This window comes from Rhinatrema bivittatum, chromosome 11 (genome assembly GCF_901001135.1).
Source record: "Rhinatrema bivittatum chromosome 11, aRhiBiv1.1, whole genome shotgun sequence".
Classification (NCBI taxonomy): Eukaryota; Metazoa; Chordata; class Amphibia; order Gymnophiona; family Rhinatrematidae; genus Rhinatrema; species Rhinatrema bivittatum.
The window spans coordinates 60931279-60945435 of record NC_042625.1 but is presented as its reverse complement, the minus strand read 5'-3'; the positions used below and the strand labels follow the sequence as shown (position 1 = coordinate 60945435).

At 40.5% G+C, this 14157-nt stretch overlaps 1 protein-coding gene and 1 non-coding gene across 3 annotated transcripts in view; both read right to left on the bottom strand.

Moving 5' to 3' along the window:
- MED13L (mediator complex subunit 13L) overlaps positions 1 to 14157 on the bottom strand; it is a 667498-nt gene that overhangs the window by 131601 nt on the left and 521740 nt on the right. For both annotated transcript variants that reach the window (XM_029619261.1, XM_029619262.1), the window contains one exon: positions 10743 to 10842. In XM_029619261.1, coding sequence (XP_029475121.1) covers positions 10743 to 10842 — 100 coding nt within the window. The remainder of the gene's footprint in view (positions 1 to 10742; positions 10843 to 14157) is intronic.
- LOC115073568 lies at positions 8220 to 8410 on the bottom strand. The gene has a single exon (XR_003852053.1). It is a non-coding gene; the product is annotated as a U2 spliceosomal RNA (small nuclear RNA).

The following is a 14157-nucleotide window of genomic DNA, read 5'->3' as shown; positions in this document are numbered from 1 at the left end:
TATCTGAATGGCATCTAAGCTCAAACAGGTCTGCATGACTAGTATACAGGACTTGTTTGTTAAAGCCCATCTTATGAAGATGCTTTTTTTTTTTTTTGCAATAGGGACTTCCAAGAAAAATCCCAACATTCCTGTGCTATATCATCTCTGGGCCCATGAGCTTCTAGAGCAAATGCTACATTAATAGAAAGACAGACATGCCTGGGCATGTTCATAGAAAGAGTTATAGGGGTTGTACCATTTTGATAGGATATGCAATCATCAGAGTGACTGCTGTCAGTCACTCTTTAATATGGATGATCAAGTACTTAGGGAAAGCGAGGAACTGCCAATTCTAAATGTTGACAAACAAAAAACATTCCTAATGCAGCAACAAAGGTTACCCCCACCGATTTGTTCTCCCCCTAATGATAAATTGTGACCGATTTTGATTTATGTTTAAATAAAAGTCTCATTTGTCCCCCACCTCCCCCCATGCACTTTGTAATTCACACTCGTTTGTTACTAAGACACCAGAACAATCCCCTCAATTCATGCAAATAAGAAAAGAAGGCAATAATGCATGATGGGAGTTACAATATTAAACATTTAAATATTTTACTGAAAGGTGGTGCATGCCTGGAATACTGCAGGGATGAGCATGAGGGTAACATTTTTCTAATGAAGAACTCCAAAGCACATCTGGAGGTAGTGTCAGTGTTCTTTGTTTCCTGGCCCTGGTTATCACCATCATGGTCTACAGAAAACCAAGATGTGTTACAATAAAGGAGCACCTAAGTTTGGCCAACTCCATTTTGAAAAATGGCACTGGCATGGCAGGAGTGCATCAAGATCCCTAGGAGGTTAACAGTAAGCTGGGGGAGATGTCTGTGATGTGAGAGGCATTTTGGTCACAGAGAGGACAGGGCTTAAAGGTGTTTTATTTACCGTATTTTTTTTTTTAATAGCCCAGGTGGAGGTGCAGTAGAGGGAAGGTGCAACTAGAACCCCAGGGATTTTGGCATGGGTGGGGTGGGGGGGGGGGGTGGAAGTGTCATGGGCTTTGTGGCTCTTTTAAAAGAAGGCAACCCAGGAATGGAACGACAGCAAATCCTAGCAAATCTTAATTTGATACTCAACTCCAACAAGACTGAGTTCCTTCTCATCACTCCAGATGGCAACTACACTTTATCCAACGCATTCACATTATCTCCTCCAGCCTTTTCCCTCCAGGTCAGAAATCTTGGGGTCACCATGGATAATCTGCTGAACTACAAAAGTTTCATCAATAACACTTTAAAAGAATGTTTCTTTAAACTCCAAGTTTTAAAGAGGCTAAGACCCCTCCTATACTTCCAAGATTTCAGATATGTACTACAAGTAATCATATTCTCGAAAATAGATTACTGCAACTCTTTGCTGCTTGGTCTACCCGCAAACACTTTGAAACCGTTACAAATGTTACAAAATGCCACTGCGAGGATTCTAACTAAATCTAACAAAAGGGACCACATAACCCCCATTTTAAAGAACCTTCACTGGCTCCCAATCAAATATAGAATCCTTTACAAAACCCTATCAATCATCCACAAAGTCATCAATAACACCACCCCAATTGACCTCACGATCCCTTTACAGCCTCACACTACCTCCCGACTGACGAGACTAGCTCAGAGAGGCACGCTACAGGCCCATCCTCTCAAAACATCACTAAGTAGAAGAGCTCTTTCCACCGCTGGCCCTAAACTTTGGAACTCACTCCCACCAGACCTCAGGCTTGAACAATCGACACCCACCTTTAAAAAAAAGACTTAAGACCTGGTTATTCAAACAAGCATTCTCTTAACCCAATAACTCTAGTTTGTGAACATCATGTTTGTCGACTTCAGGCCCCACAAAGTCAATCCCAGCGATTATACTCACTGATACTCAAAATATTTTGCATTTAAATTGTATTCTCCTTGTTCATTGTAAGATATTATTTATTTCTTCCAAGTTTCAATTCACCTTGTTCATTGTAAGACATTATTCTATATACTGTCATTTAACTGTTGTAATGTAAACCGAAGTGATTAGTAACTCTGTTACCAGAACTTCGAAATATAAAACTGTTAAATAAATAAAATAAATCATTGCATACTGCCACTGTAAGGATCTGTTGTTGAGTTCTCCAGCTTGTAGGTCCTCATACTCTGGCTCTGTTCCTGTATCCAGAACCCTTCTTTGTCGTTGATTTTATATTCAACACTCCTGCCTTTTCTCCTTCCTGGATTCCTGGTGTGCTCCAGTCCCTCGTTCTGATTCCAAGCTTCATAATCCTTGCTGATATCGAGGGTTACCCCCGTTTCTCATGCCATGCCAGTCACTGGAATCTGAGGGCTCAACTTGAGGGGAAGCTGGATGGCATAGGCAGAAGACACACAAGTTCCCTGTTTTCTCTGTCATCAGCCTGGATTCACCTCTCCAGATATTAGGCCACTCATTCCTGAGGCAACTCACAGATGACAACTGTCACATCAAGCTGTGGCCAGTATAGACCTCACCAAGCTGGCCATAAGTTTACCCTGGGCAGCCAAGCTCCTGGGAAAACTGAACCAATGCCTAGTAAGCCTACAGAAGCAAGTTAATGCACTTGCTCAAAACCCCTGGGAGATTCAGTCTCAGCAAGCGCCTCCTTCCACTCCTACACCCCTCTAGCAGCTGTAGAGGGTACACATAAGGAGCTCCAGGTGGAAATCCCCCTGCGCTGTTCTGGAGATCCAGAAGCCTGCCAGGGCTTTCTGAATCAGTACTGTATAATCTTTACTCTGCAGGCTTCCCATTTTGCTGGTCATAAGTCAAGTGGTACAAATATCACTCTAACCTAGGCCTCCCTACTCTGGGAAAAACAGGACCCCTCAAAATCAGATTGTGAAGCTTTAGTCACAGCATTTAAATGCATTTTTGATGATCCAGGCCACTTGATTTCAGTTTCTACCTCCCTTCTTTGCATGGACCCATACTCTGGGGTAGTATGCTGTGGAGTTCTACATGGTCACAGTAGAGACAAGCTGGAATAATGAGGCCCTTGTTATGGTTTTCTGGAATAGATTAGCAGCTCAGATCAAGAATGAACTGACCTGCCGGGAGCTGCCTTTAGCGCTGAATGCCTTGATGTTCTTATGTCTACACATGGATGCCCATATTCATGAACGAAAATCAGAGCTCTAGCCTTCTGCCAAGAGCCATATGCTACATGAAGTCCCATGGACCAACCTTGTTCCGCCACTCAAGGAGCCTATGGAACTGGGTTGTATTAGCACTTGCCTTTTCTAAACTGAGAAAGATCACAGGAAGAGGCTGGGGCTTTGCTTCTATTGTGCTGATCCTGGACACTTGGTCAGAAATTGTTCACGTGAATCCAGATCTAGTGAACATTCATCTCTTGCCTCACAGGGGCAGATTCCTCTGGACTTTGTTTTGATTCTCAATAATGTGGTCCAATGTCTCTCAATCTCAGTTTCCTTGTACTGGCCATCAGGATCAGTGGAGACCCTTGCCCTTATCGACTCCAGGGCAGCAGGCAATTTTATTAGTCTGGATTTTGTCCACCTCCATGGAATTTCTATCTGACCCAATCCTGCCCTGGTCTCAGTTGTTGCCATTGATGGTCAGCCCTTGAACTAAGGAGAGGCACTGAGTCACAGTGCACTTGAATCTTCTAATGGGTGCATGGCATTCTGAAACCATTTTCTTCTGAATCCTTGAATTGCCTTGCTGTAGAGTTCTTCTGAGGTTATCATGGCTTCAGTTACATAACTCACTCATTGACTGGCATGCAGGGCAGACTGTCTCTTGGACTCCTTCTTACTTCTTTTTTTGTGTTCCAGACCAGAGGTCTATAGCTTCCACTCTCATGGCCAATGTAGTGGAAATATCCCTGGGCCTTCCAATCAGTACCATGCTTTTGCAGATGCTTTTAAACAAGTGGAAATACTCCCAAAGCAACAGAGGTATATGATCGGGCTATTGAAATGCTTCCGGGAACCATGCTACCATGTGACCAGATGTACTCCTTATCAGGTCCAGAAACTAAGGCCATGATTGAATATATTCAGAAAACTATGGGTCAGGACTTCATTTGACCATCAAAGTCCCCTGCTGGCATATGATTCTTTTTCATACAAAAGAAAAACCATGTATTGATTACCAGGGTCTCAGTAAGATCACAGTTAAGGATTGTTATCCCCTGCCGAAATGACAAGAGGCGGGTAGCACCTTATAGATTAACCTGCCGCTAATCCCTGAACCCTCTCAAACTTCAGGGTGTCCAGATTTTTACCAAGCCGGATTTGTGGAGTTCCTATAACCTCAACCAGATCCAACAGGGAAGACTGCCTTCAATACCAGGATTATGCACTGTCCAAAGGGCATGACTGTATACACAGTCATGCCCTTTGGACTTTGTAACACTTCTGCTGTATTCCAAACCTTTGTCAATGTATTTTTTTTTTTAGACTCCCTCTCTCAATATGTAGTCTACATTGTCGATCTTCTCCCCAGACCTGGCCACCTATAGGCAGCATGTAGTAGAGGTCCTCTCTCATTGTCACCTGCACCATCTTTTCATCAAGTTTGAGAAGTGTGTATTTGAACAGAATCGAGTCCACTTCTTGGGATATGTAATCTTGGCTCAAGGTTTTGAGTTGGACACAATAAAGGTAACTACAGTACTTAATTGGTCAATAGCATTGGGTCTCAAGGCACTCCAGAGCTTTTTGGGTTTTGCTATTACTAACATTTCATTCAAAACTTCTCCAAAGTAGTGACTCCACTTACTGCCCTTATGAGTAAGGGCATGCCAAATAATTCTTGGAATCCCAGTGGGCCTACAAAGAGCTGAGGCAGTTCTTTGCATCAGCTCCAATGCTGCATCGCCCTGATCCATCCAAGTTTTCCGTTTTAGAAGTAGATGCCTCCAAGGTTGGCGCAGGTGCAGTCTTGTCTCAAAGACCTAATTCAGATTCTCGGCTCCACCCATGTGCTTACCTTTCCTGAAATTTCTGTCCTGCAGACTGCAACCACCTCCTATCCACCCCCTTTCCACCTCACCTAACACTCTCCCATCTCCCCTGCACCCCTTAAAGTGAAATTACCAGGACAGCATATTGTATATTGTACATAAGAACATTTTATTCCCAAACACGTGTATATATGCCGCCTACAAATGTTGATATCCTTCCTATTTATCAGAATTTCTTTGCCCCCCCCCCCGTTTAGATAGATAACCTCAATCATGCATCCCACTTAGTTAATTATTTCTTGTATAATCTACTCTGTTATTTGTATGTTTTTACTGTTCCTTATATAATTATGCGATAATTGTAAAGCCTGTTGCTCAGTTCTGTTCTCTGTAAACCGACGAGATGTTCCCAACGTTCGTCGGTATATAAAAGCTATTAAATAAATAAATAAATAAATAAATAAATAAATAAATAAATGATGGGGGAAACCAAGGACATTTTGCCAAAAGTGCAAGACACCTACTGGAAGGATCCAACTTTCAGATTACAATCCTTATGCATAACAAAAATGCACTTTACATTGAGACTGTGAAATGTCTGAACTCTCATCAAGTCCGATGGGCTACATCAAGTCCGATGGAAAAGTGCAGACACCTACTGGAAGGATCCAACTTTCAGATTACAATCCTTATGCATAACAAAAATGCACTTTACATTGAGACTGTGAAATGTCTGAACTCTCATCAAGTCCGATGGGCTACATCAAGTCCGATGAGCTATGCTCTTTGCGCATTTTCAGTTTATCATCTCCTTTTGTCCCGACTTGAAGAATGTTAAGGCCGATGCATTTTCAGAATAGTTTTCCTTTGAGGAGACTCCTGTACCTCACGATAAAGATCCCATTTTCTTGTCTCCAGGATCATCGTAAACATAGTCAAGAGTGATTTGATTGAGAAAATCCATCTGAATCTTCAATCTAGGAACCTTCTTTAGGGAGTTCCTATTGGGCATACTTTTGTTCCAGACACTTGCTGCCCAGATGTTTTCAAATGGGAACTGGTTCCAAACTCTCCAGACAGCCAGGAATTAGGAACATTTTGAACAGATTTCCAGGGTTTTTTTAGTGGCCTTCCCTGTGTAAAGATTTTAAGACTTGTTTCTCAATCTGTCCAGTATGCGCTAGAAACAAGGTACCTCATGTTAAACCTTCAGGTGAATTGCACCTGCTTAGGATTCCTTTTGTACCATTGACTCACCTCTCCGCAGACTTCATCATGAACCATCCAATTTCCACTGATTATACTGCCACCTTTGTGGTAGAGGATCGTTCTACTTCATTCCCATTTCTAAACTGCCTTTGGCCCCTCAACTGGCCATCATCTTATTTATGAAGTTGGTCCATTTACATGGAATCCTGATTACTATTGTATCATATTGAGGTCTCCAATTCATTGCCAGATTCGGGAGGGTCTTCTGTAAAGATGTGGGTATCAATTTGCAATTTTTGTCAGGATACCATCTCCAGACAAATGACCTTATGAAGAGGATTACCCAAGATCTTGAGTAGTTCCTTAAATATTAATTCCTTAGATGTCACTCCCGACCCACCTCAGGCTAGAGCCATGCATTATAAAATTAAGATCCCAACTAAAGACTTGGCTTTTCCAACAAGCCTGCCCCCAAAGCCCTAACCACCCCAGTGAATTGTAATGTTATAATGTTTTGAACTGACACTGCTTTTGTCCTCTAGGTTCTCAAGTTCGCCTGTTGATTTGTTCCTGCGCTTTCCTTGCTCTCCTATTGGTTTCATTGTACCCCCTCCCCTCTCTTTTGTAATTTCCTTCCTATAGTTCGATGTAAACCGATATGATGTTTCGACTAATATCGGTATAAAAGTCCCTTTAAATAAATAAATAAATGTTGTAACTCTGCTCATTAGAATGATTGGGCCATATTGCTCCCTTGGGCTGTTTGTTCACCACAATAATGATAGCAAATCTATGAGGGGTTAATCATTCTTCACAGGCTGATACCCTGTTTAACTCCTGCTGCTCCAGCTACTAAAATTCCTGCAGCTGATGACTTAGTGTGACACTTACAGAAAATGTGTGTAAAAGCGCACAATAATTTGGAGAAAATCGTGACCCAGCAGAAGAAATTCACTAATCTTCATTGTAGATAAGAACCCCAATTTCACGTCGGTGATTAGGTCTGGCTGTTTACAAAGAAACTACATCTGCAGCTCCCCATGCTAAGCTTTGTCCCAAGTATATTCGGCCACAAGCCATTATTGAGAAAACCAACCCAGTAATCATTCACCTTCAGCTTCCCAATACTATTAAGATACCATCCTCAATTCATGTCTCCTTGTTAAAGAAAGCCACAACAGATCCTTTCAATAGACAAAGATTGACTCCAGATCTGGTTCTGTTTGATGTCCAACCTAAATTTGAGGTTCAGGAGATTCTAGACTCTGCTATAACAGAATACAGAATTTGGTCCACTGGAAGGGATTTAGCCCCAAAGAAATATCTTGGATTGCTGCATCTGACTTATGTGCACTTCATTTTTTAATGAAATTGCTTGCAAAGCAACAGAAGGAGCTACCTGGAGGTCATCTTTGAAGGGGGCAGGTACTGTAAGGATCAGTTGATGAATTCACCTCAAATCCGCAGGTGGGGTTGCAAATTGCCTGGACTATCTATCCAGTCCTCCTAGCCTGGCAGCCATTTTTTTTTTTTAAATTAATCGGAGAAAATTCTTTTTCACTCAACACACAATTAAACTGTGGAATTTGTTGCCAGGGGATGTGGTTACTGCAGCTGGGCTTAAAAAAGGTTTGGAGAAGTTCTTGGAGAAGTCCATTACCTGCTATCAATCAAGCTGACTTAGAAAATAGCCACTGCTATTACTAGCATCAGCAGCATGGGATATACTTAGTTTTTGGGTACTTGCCAGGTACTTGTAGCCTGGATTGGCCACTGTTGGAAACAGGATGCTGGGCATGATGGACCCTTGGACTGACCCAGTATGGCAATTTCTTATGTTCTGAATAGACTTGTACTTATACTGAGGCAGTCTCATCAGTCAGTTGCCAGAGCTTGGTCCTACCTTCTGGTCATACTCTGACTCCATTCCTATACCTAGAATAAGGTTGCCAACTGGCTCCAGATTTTCATGACAGGTTGATCCAGTTCTGGTTTTACTCAACTGCATGCAGGGATTTGTAATTCTGACTTATGTATGCCTTAAGAAAAGCACAAGTACAATTTCCATTCATGCAGTGGGTAAGACCAGGACAAGATCAACCTGTCCTGAAATCTGGAGCCAGTTGGCAACATTAATCTAGAAGACTTTTTCATCTCCAAATTTTAAACTGATAAGAACAGATACTACACTTGATCTTAGCCAAAAGACCAAGAAGTGATTCATCTCCTAATTTGATATTCAATGCTCCTGCCTGGATTCCTGGTGTGTTCCAGTCCCTCGCTCTGATTCCAAGATTCATTCTCCCGGGGGTTACACCTCTGTTTCTTATGCCATGCTAGCCACTAGAACTTGAGGCTCAATCAAAGGGAAAGTGAAAGGCAGAGGCGAAAGACGCCTAGGTTTCCTGCTTTCTTTGTCATCAGCCTGAATTTGACTCTGCAGATATTAGGACACTCATTTACAGGACAACTCACAGATGACAATTATTACAGCCACGACAAGGAGTGTGTGAAATTCCTGGCCGTAACAACACAAGTAAAAACTCCATGGCATATATTAAATCGTGATACTCGGGCTTCACAGTTTAGTAAACCCTGCAAAGCATTTACCTGCGAAGTGTTGCAGCTTAGTAGGTAGGCCCCAAAGAAGGTAATTTTTAGTCTCCTTGGGCAACTTGCAGGTCTGTGGATACTTTGTACCCACAGACTTGCAAGCTTATGTTCAAAGAGAAACTCCCTGCAGAGTTTTCCTTTGATAATGGAGGACAGTGGTGTAGGAAATATCCCAGTTCTTTCTAACAAGGACAAGTAGCTAAGATGGAATCTCTGACGTCAGTAAACATGGACATTGGCCTAGTCGAGCTATGCATAGCTAAATGCAGAGAAAATAGACAGGGCTTGTTCTGCCATGGGCAGCCAAATGTAGTGCTGTGTACACAACAAGCCTGAAAGGTTTATTGCCTTGCTAGACAAGCTGGCACCAAAATGGGGCCAAAAGAAACATCAGCACAGGTGGGCTGGTGTGGAAATTGGACCTTCAATAATATTGAGACATCTTTTTATGACTTCTAATGTCCATCTAGGATCATAGTTTATCAGAGCTCTGTCAAATGTGAACAACTGTCTTCCATCAGAATTGACTGCTTGTTGAACCTGGAGAAGAGACAAAGGACTAGTAAAAGCGTGGGAAGGTCTGCTAATTAAAAGCCTTAATTATGCATTCACCTGACTATACATGAGCTGCTGAATTATGCATAGGTTAGCCCTCGAAAAGGGGCCAGCTAACAGCACGCCAGACAAATGACCTTATGAAGAGGATTACCCAAGATCCTCTTGGGTAATCCTGAGTGATGTGGCTTTCCACCCCTGCTTTACCCCCGTGCATCCTGGATTGAGGATTCTCAAGTCTCTTAGACAAGGTCTAAGAGACTTGAGAATTGAACAGTCTGTAGCTTCGGTGGCCGTGATTGTCCTCTCTGCATTTGTGCTGGAGATCGGTGAAGGGAGGGACCTCCCAAACAGCCTGAGCACATAAGCTACTGCCAGCCACATGGTAAGAACCTGTGCTCCATTTCCTACACCGTGGGTTAGTAAGGTATAGCTTATTAACGTTCAAAAGTAAGTCTTGGCTAAAGAGAGGTGAGACCAGCAGAAATTAATGGTAATTTGATAAGCACCAGATGTCAGATATGCTTTTGTAATTATTGATTTTCTTATTGCCTGTATCCCCAATTGCCTGTGTGTTTCCTGATGCAAAGTGTTAAGCTTTGCCCTGTGTAATTTTAGAATAAAGGAGATTTGTTTTGCTAGGCACTTTGGCTAATTTTCTAAAATCGAACAGGAGGGTCGATGGTAAATAGTAGGTACATATATAAAGGGTGGTGGGGTTAGAAATCAGAACTCTTCTCCCTAGAGAGGGAAACACAGAGGCTTTTGTACCTGTGTACACCTCACCTGTTCTTTAGTACCCACATACTTTGTCTCTCCCAAGTTAACCCCACCCTTTTTCCCCCACAGGTAGAAGTGTGCACACTGTGAAAAAGTGAGTGCATTTTTATCAATACTAAAGGAAGGAGGGGCAATTTTCCTAACACAATTTTACATGGATAAATATGTTTACCCATATAAGAACTTCAAAAGTGCCCTTTAAATGGGAACATTCACAAATACTGAATAGAACAAACTGCTCCTTTACTTTCCTTCCATGCACTGACAACTATCTGACAGACCATGTTTGTTCATTTTTTATTTTCTTTCCTTACTTGTCAAGTTCTAGATGCCTCTCTATTTTTTTTTTTTAACTGTACTGGAACATTGCAAACCTTATTACTATCAAGTATTGTGTTCTACTTATGTATAAATGGTGCTATAAAAATTACATTGCATTATATTAATATTAATTTTGACCCAAAGAGTCTGGATTCCTCCCTACACAGTCCCTTAATTCTAGGATTCTGAATTCCTTGTAAACAGTAGTATAAGAAAATGAGAAAAAGTAAGAAAAAAGTGATGGTGGTATTTCATTATGAAAACATTAATTTCTTTTACTTACTTGGAGGATAGGGTACAGCAGTCCTTCCATCTTTGCCCAAAGGCCGGTCCTCAATTCCAAGTGTAGGAACCTTTGATGACCGCACTGCTGGCGACCCAGCCTAGTAAAACAGTTACATATAATAATGAAATGGCAGGATAACTGGAACTTTCCAATTGAATCAATGAGATTATTTAACCAAGCAGTACAGGTTTAACTGAACCAGCCCAGTATTAAAAATCAATTTCACCTTTTCTTTATGCAACAATTTATACCCTTTCATTTTTTTTTATTTAAAACTGCAAATATTTTAAGCACTGTTTTGCCATTGGCAGAATGAAAATACTCTAAAACTAATAGTATTCATTTACAATCTTCAAGGCCTACAAATGGATTTGTTTTCTAAAATATCCACAATGAATAGTCATCAAATATAGTTACATGCATTTGGTAAAAAATTCAGCTAAGTTCACATACTGCAGTATCCTGGCTGGGATCCTTGAGGTATCACAGTGAATACCCCTACTACAACATGTGCCTTTAGAGATCAACCTCATGATTATAACATGAAATAACATTAGAGACATTAACCAGCTATTTTGTGAATCCCGAAACAGATACAAATAGTTAAAAGATTAAAAAGATAGGAGAAAAATCAGAATATCTGCAGAGAAAATTAGGATACAAAGCTCGGGGTGTGTTCTTTCACAAGGTATTTGAAAACAGGAGAGTAATAGTAATGATTTACTGAAGTCTCTTGTCATATCAGATCAGGGAAGAAAACAACCAGAGCTTTACTGGAGCTTTGTCATACCTGGTTTGTTTGAAAAATGCATTTGTAATCAGTAATCCTAGCAGTTATATACCAGAAGACATCATGCCAAAACCAAAAAGAAGTACAAAAGATATTTTTTTTCCATAGTAGCTTGTCACTGACAGGTCAGTTGGGCCTGACGTTAATGGCTATTATACCAAGTTATTATTTATAAATATATAGGGGTAAATATTCAAAAGCCATTTAGATGGATAACGGGAGGAGCTGAGTTAGCTGATTACATTAATCGGCTATGTCCAATATTCGACTGAATATTTACCCATGGTACATTATTTTCTGAAACAAAGAAAGCTGGGTCACTGGTTTCTTAATGAGAAAATGTTCTCGCTACAAAATCAATCATCTCATCTGCTATCAGTGCAGACATATCTCATTTGTAGAATGACCTATATTACCACAATTGGCATCTCAGGGAAATGCTTCTGATATTTTTTCTGGCAAAAAAGAACAATTAGCTGACTAATGTCTAAAGAATGACTATTTTAAGTGCAGGGACCTTTACTTGATTTGGATTGTAGAATTACCTGATAAGTATATTTTGTATTTCTTCTTTTCAAGATTCTATGCTTTAATTAGTGCTTGCATTAACCTGCATTCCTTCAAAGTCAGCAGGACTTTATTTTCAATGTAGGAAAAATTGTGATATTATTGTAGAACATAAATTTCATGTCTGAGAAATGTTTATGAAAATTTAAAAAATAAAATAGAACATAGGAAAAATACCATTTTTTCCTTGCATCTTTTTTTTTTTTTTTATTTCACAGAAATCAGGTTCTATAATAAAGGGATAACAGAGAAAAAAGAATAGTCCAGTTTTCAAGGCCAATAGAGCCAGATATGAAAAGCCATGTAATATTTAAAACAAAGAGTCTGCCATTAACAACCTATGCAGTCATCTTGGTCTGTGATTCACATATTACACTATGTTGCTTCCTTTCCACCAGTCCAAAAAAATGAAAGACAGTCTTGAAGCCTGACACTAAGGACCTTGCCTCAGTAAAACTCTAGCTACTCAGGCCATCTCTTTTTGCCTTCAATTAAATAATGACCTCATAAAATTTGGGTGTGATTGTGCCTCTAATCTATCTTTTAAAAATCTTGCCACATGGTATGACTGGGGTCAAGAGGCACATTTCACACAGTTGGTATAAGCAGAAAAGTCCTTACTTGCTAAAAGCAAAGGACTGAACCATGCCTATATTTGTTACTATATCTATTCGTCTAATTCTCTTTATGGAAAGCAGCTACAATTCATTTTCAACAAATAAAGATGAAGCTCTAGATAATCAAATTTCTGGCATAGTTCATAGTCCAGGTATCACATTAGTGAATGTACAAGTGTCAAGTCTCCACTATGAAAAGTTCTAAAAATGACTATACAATAACCAAGTGGTGAAAAATCTTCAGAGGGATAGCCATGTTAGTTTGGTGTAGCAAAAAAGACAGAAGTTGAGTGGTACCTTATAGACTAACTAATTAATTAAAGCATGAGCTTTCAAGCATAGAGTCCACTTAGTCACATGCATTAAGAGACGTACATGAGATGAGTAGAATATATACAGAACAGAGAGAAGGCACTGAATTAGGCAGAACATGGTGTGGAGAGAATGTTAATAGCATTATACTATAGCCTACTAAGACCTGAAATTAAGTGTGGACAGAATGATCTGATAATAGTTAAGTTCATAGATAGTTGTAGTGAGTCACACCCTCCCTCCCTCACCACCCCATCCATATTATGGCTTCCTAATATTCAGTCACCACCTCTCCTTCCCATCGCCACCCCCTGCCCCCTTGTACAGTTCCGACCCCACCCCGCCTCCCCTATGCGCTTCATCCCCCACCCCCGCGCTACCCCCCACTTTGTCGTCTCTTGTATATAATTAATTTATGTCCAACCTGGTTAACCACATGTAATCTCATTTAATAACTGTGGCGCCCGTTGGCTCTACAGTAAAGTTGTCACCTTTTAACTTCCTATCCTTCCTCCATCTATCATTGTAATTTCCTTTCTCAGTTGTCTGTAAACCGACATGATGTTTTTTTTACGAATGCCGGTATATAAAAGTTATAAATAAAATAAAAAATAAAAATGAAGCCATTGTCTCTGATCAGACATTGGGTGATGGTAAGTTTTTTTTAATGAGTTCCAGTTCAGCAGTTTCATACTGGAGTGCTCCTTTGACGTTTCTTTGTAGGAAGATGGAAACCTTAAGGTCAGACAGAGAATATCCTGGAAGACTGAAATGACGTAGATTCATGTAGATCTGTATTGTGGAGCCATGCGGGTACCCAATACGACATGAAAATGTTGGCGTATTGGGTACCTTTATGGCTCCACAGTATGCCAACATTTTCATTGCAGATTTAGAACAATTTTTCCTCAACATCCAGAAGCCACTCCTCTACCTCAGATACATTAATGATATATTCATCACCTGGACACAGGACTAGAAGTCCTTAAAGAATTCTACCAAGCATTCAACAAACTGCACCCTACCATCAACCTGAGCCTACAGCAATCCACTCAGTAAGTCCACTTTCTGGACAACACTGTCCAAATACATGGACACATAAGAACCACATTATACCAAAAACCCA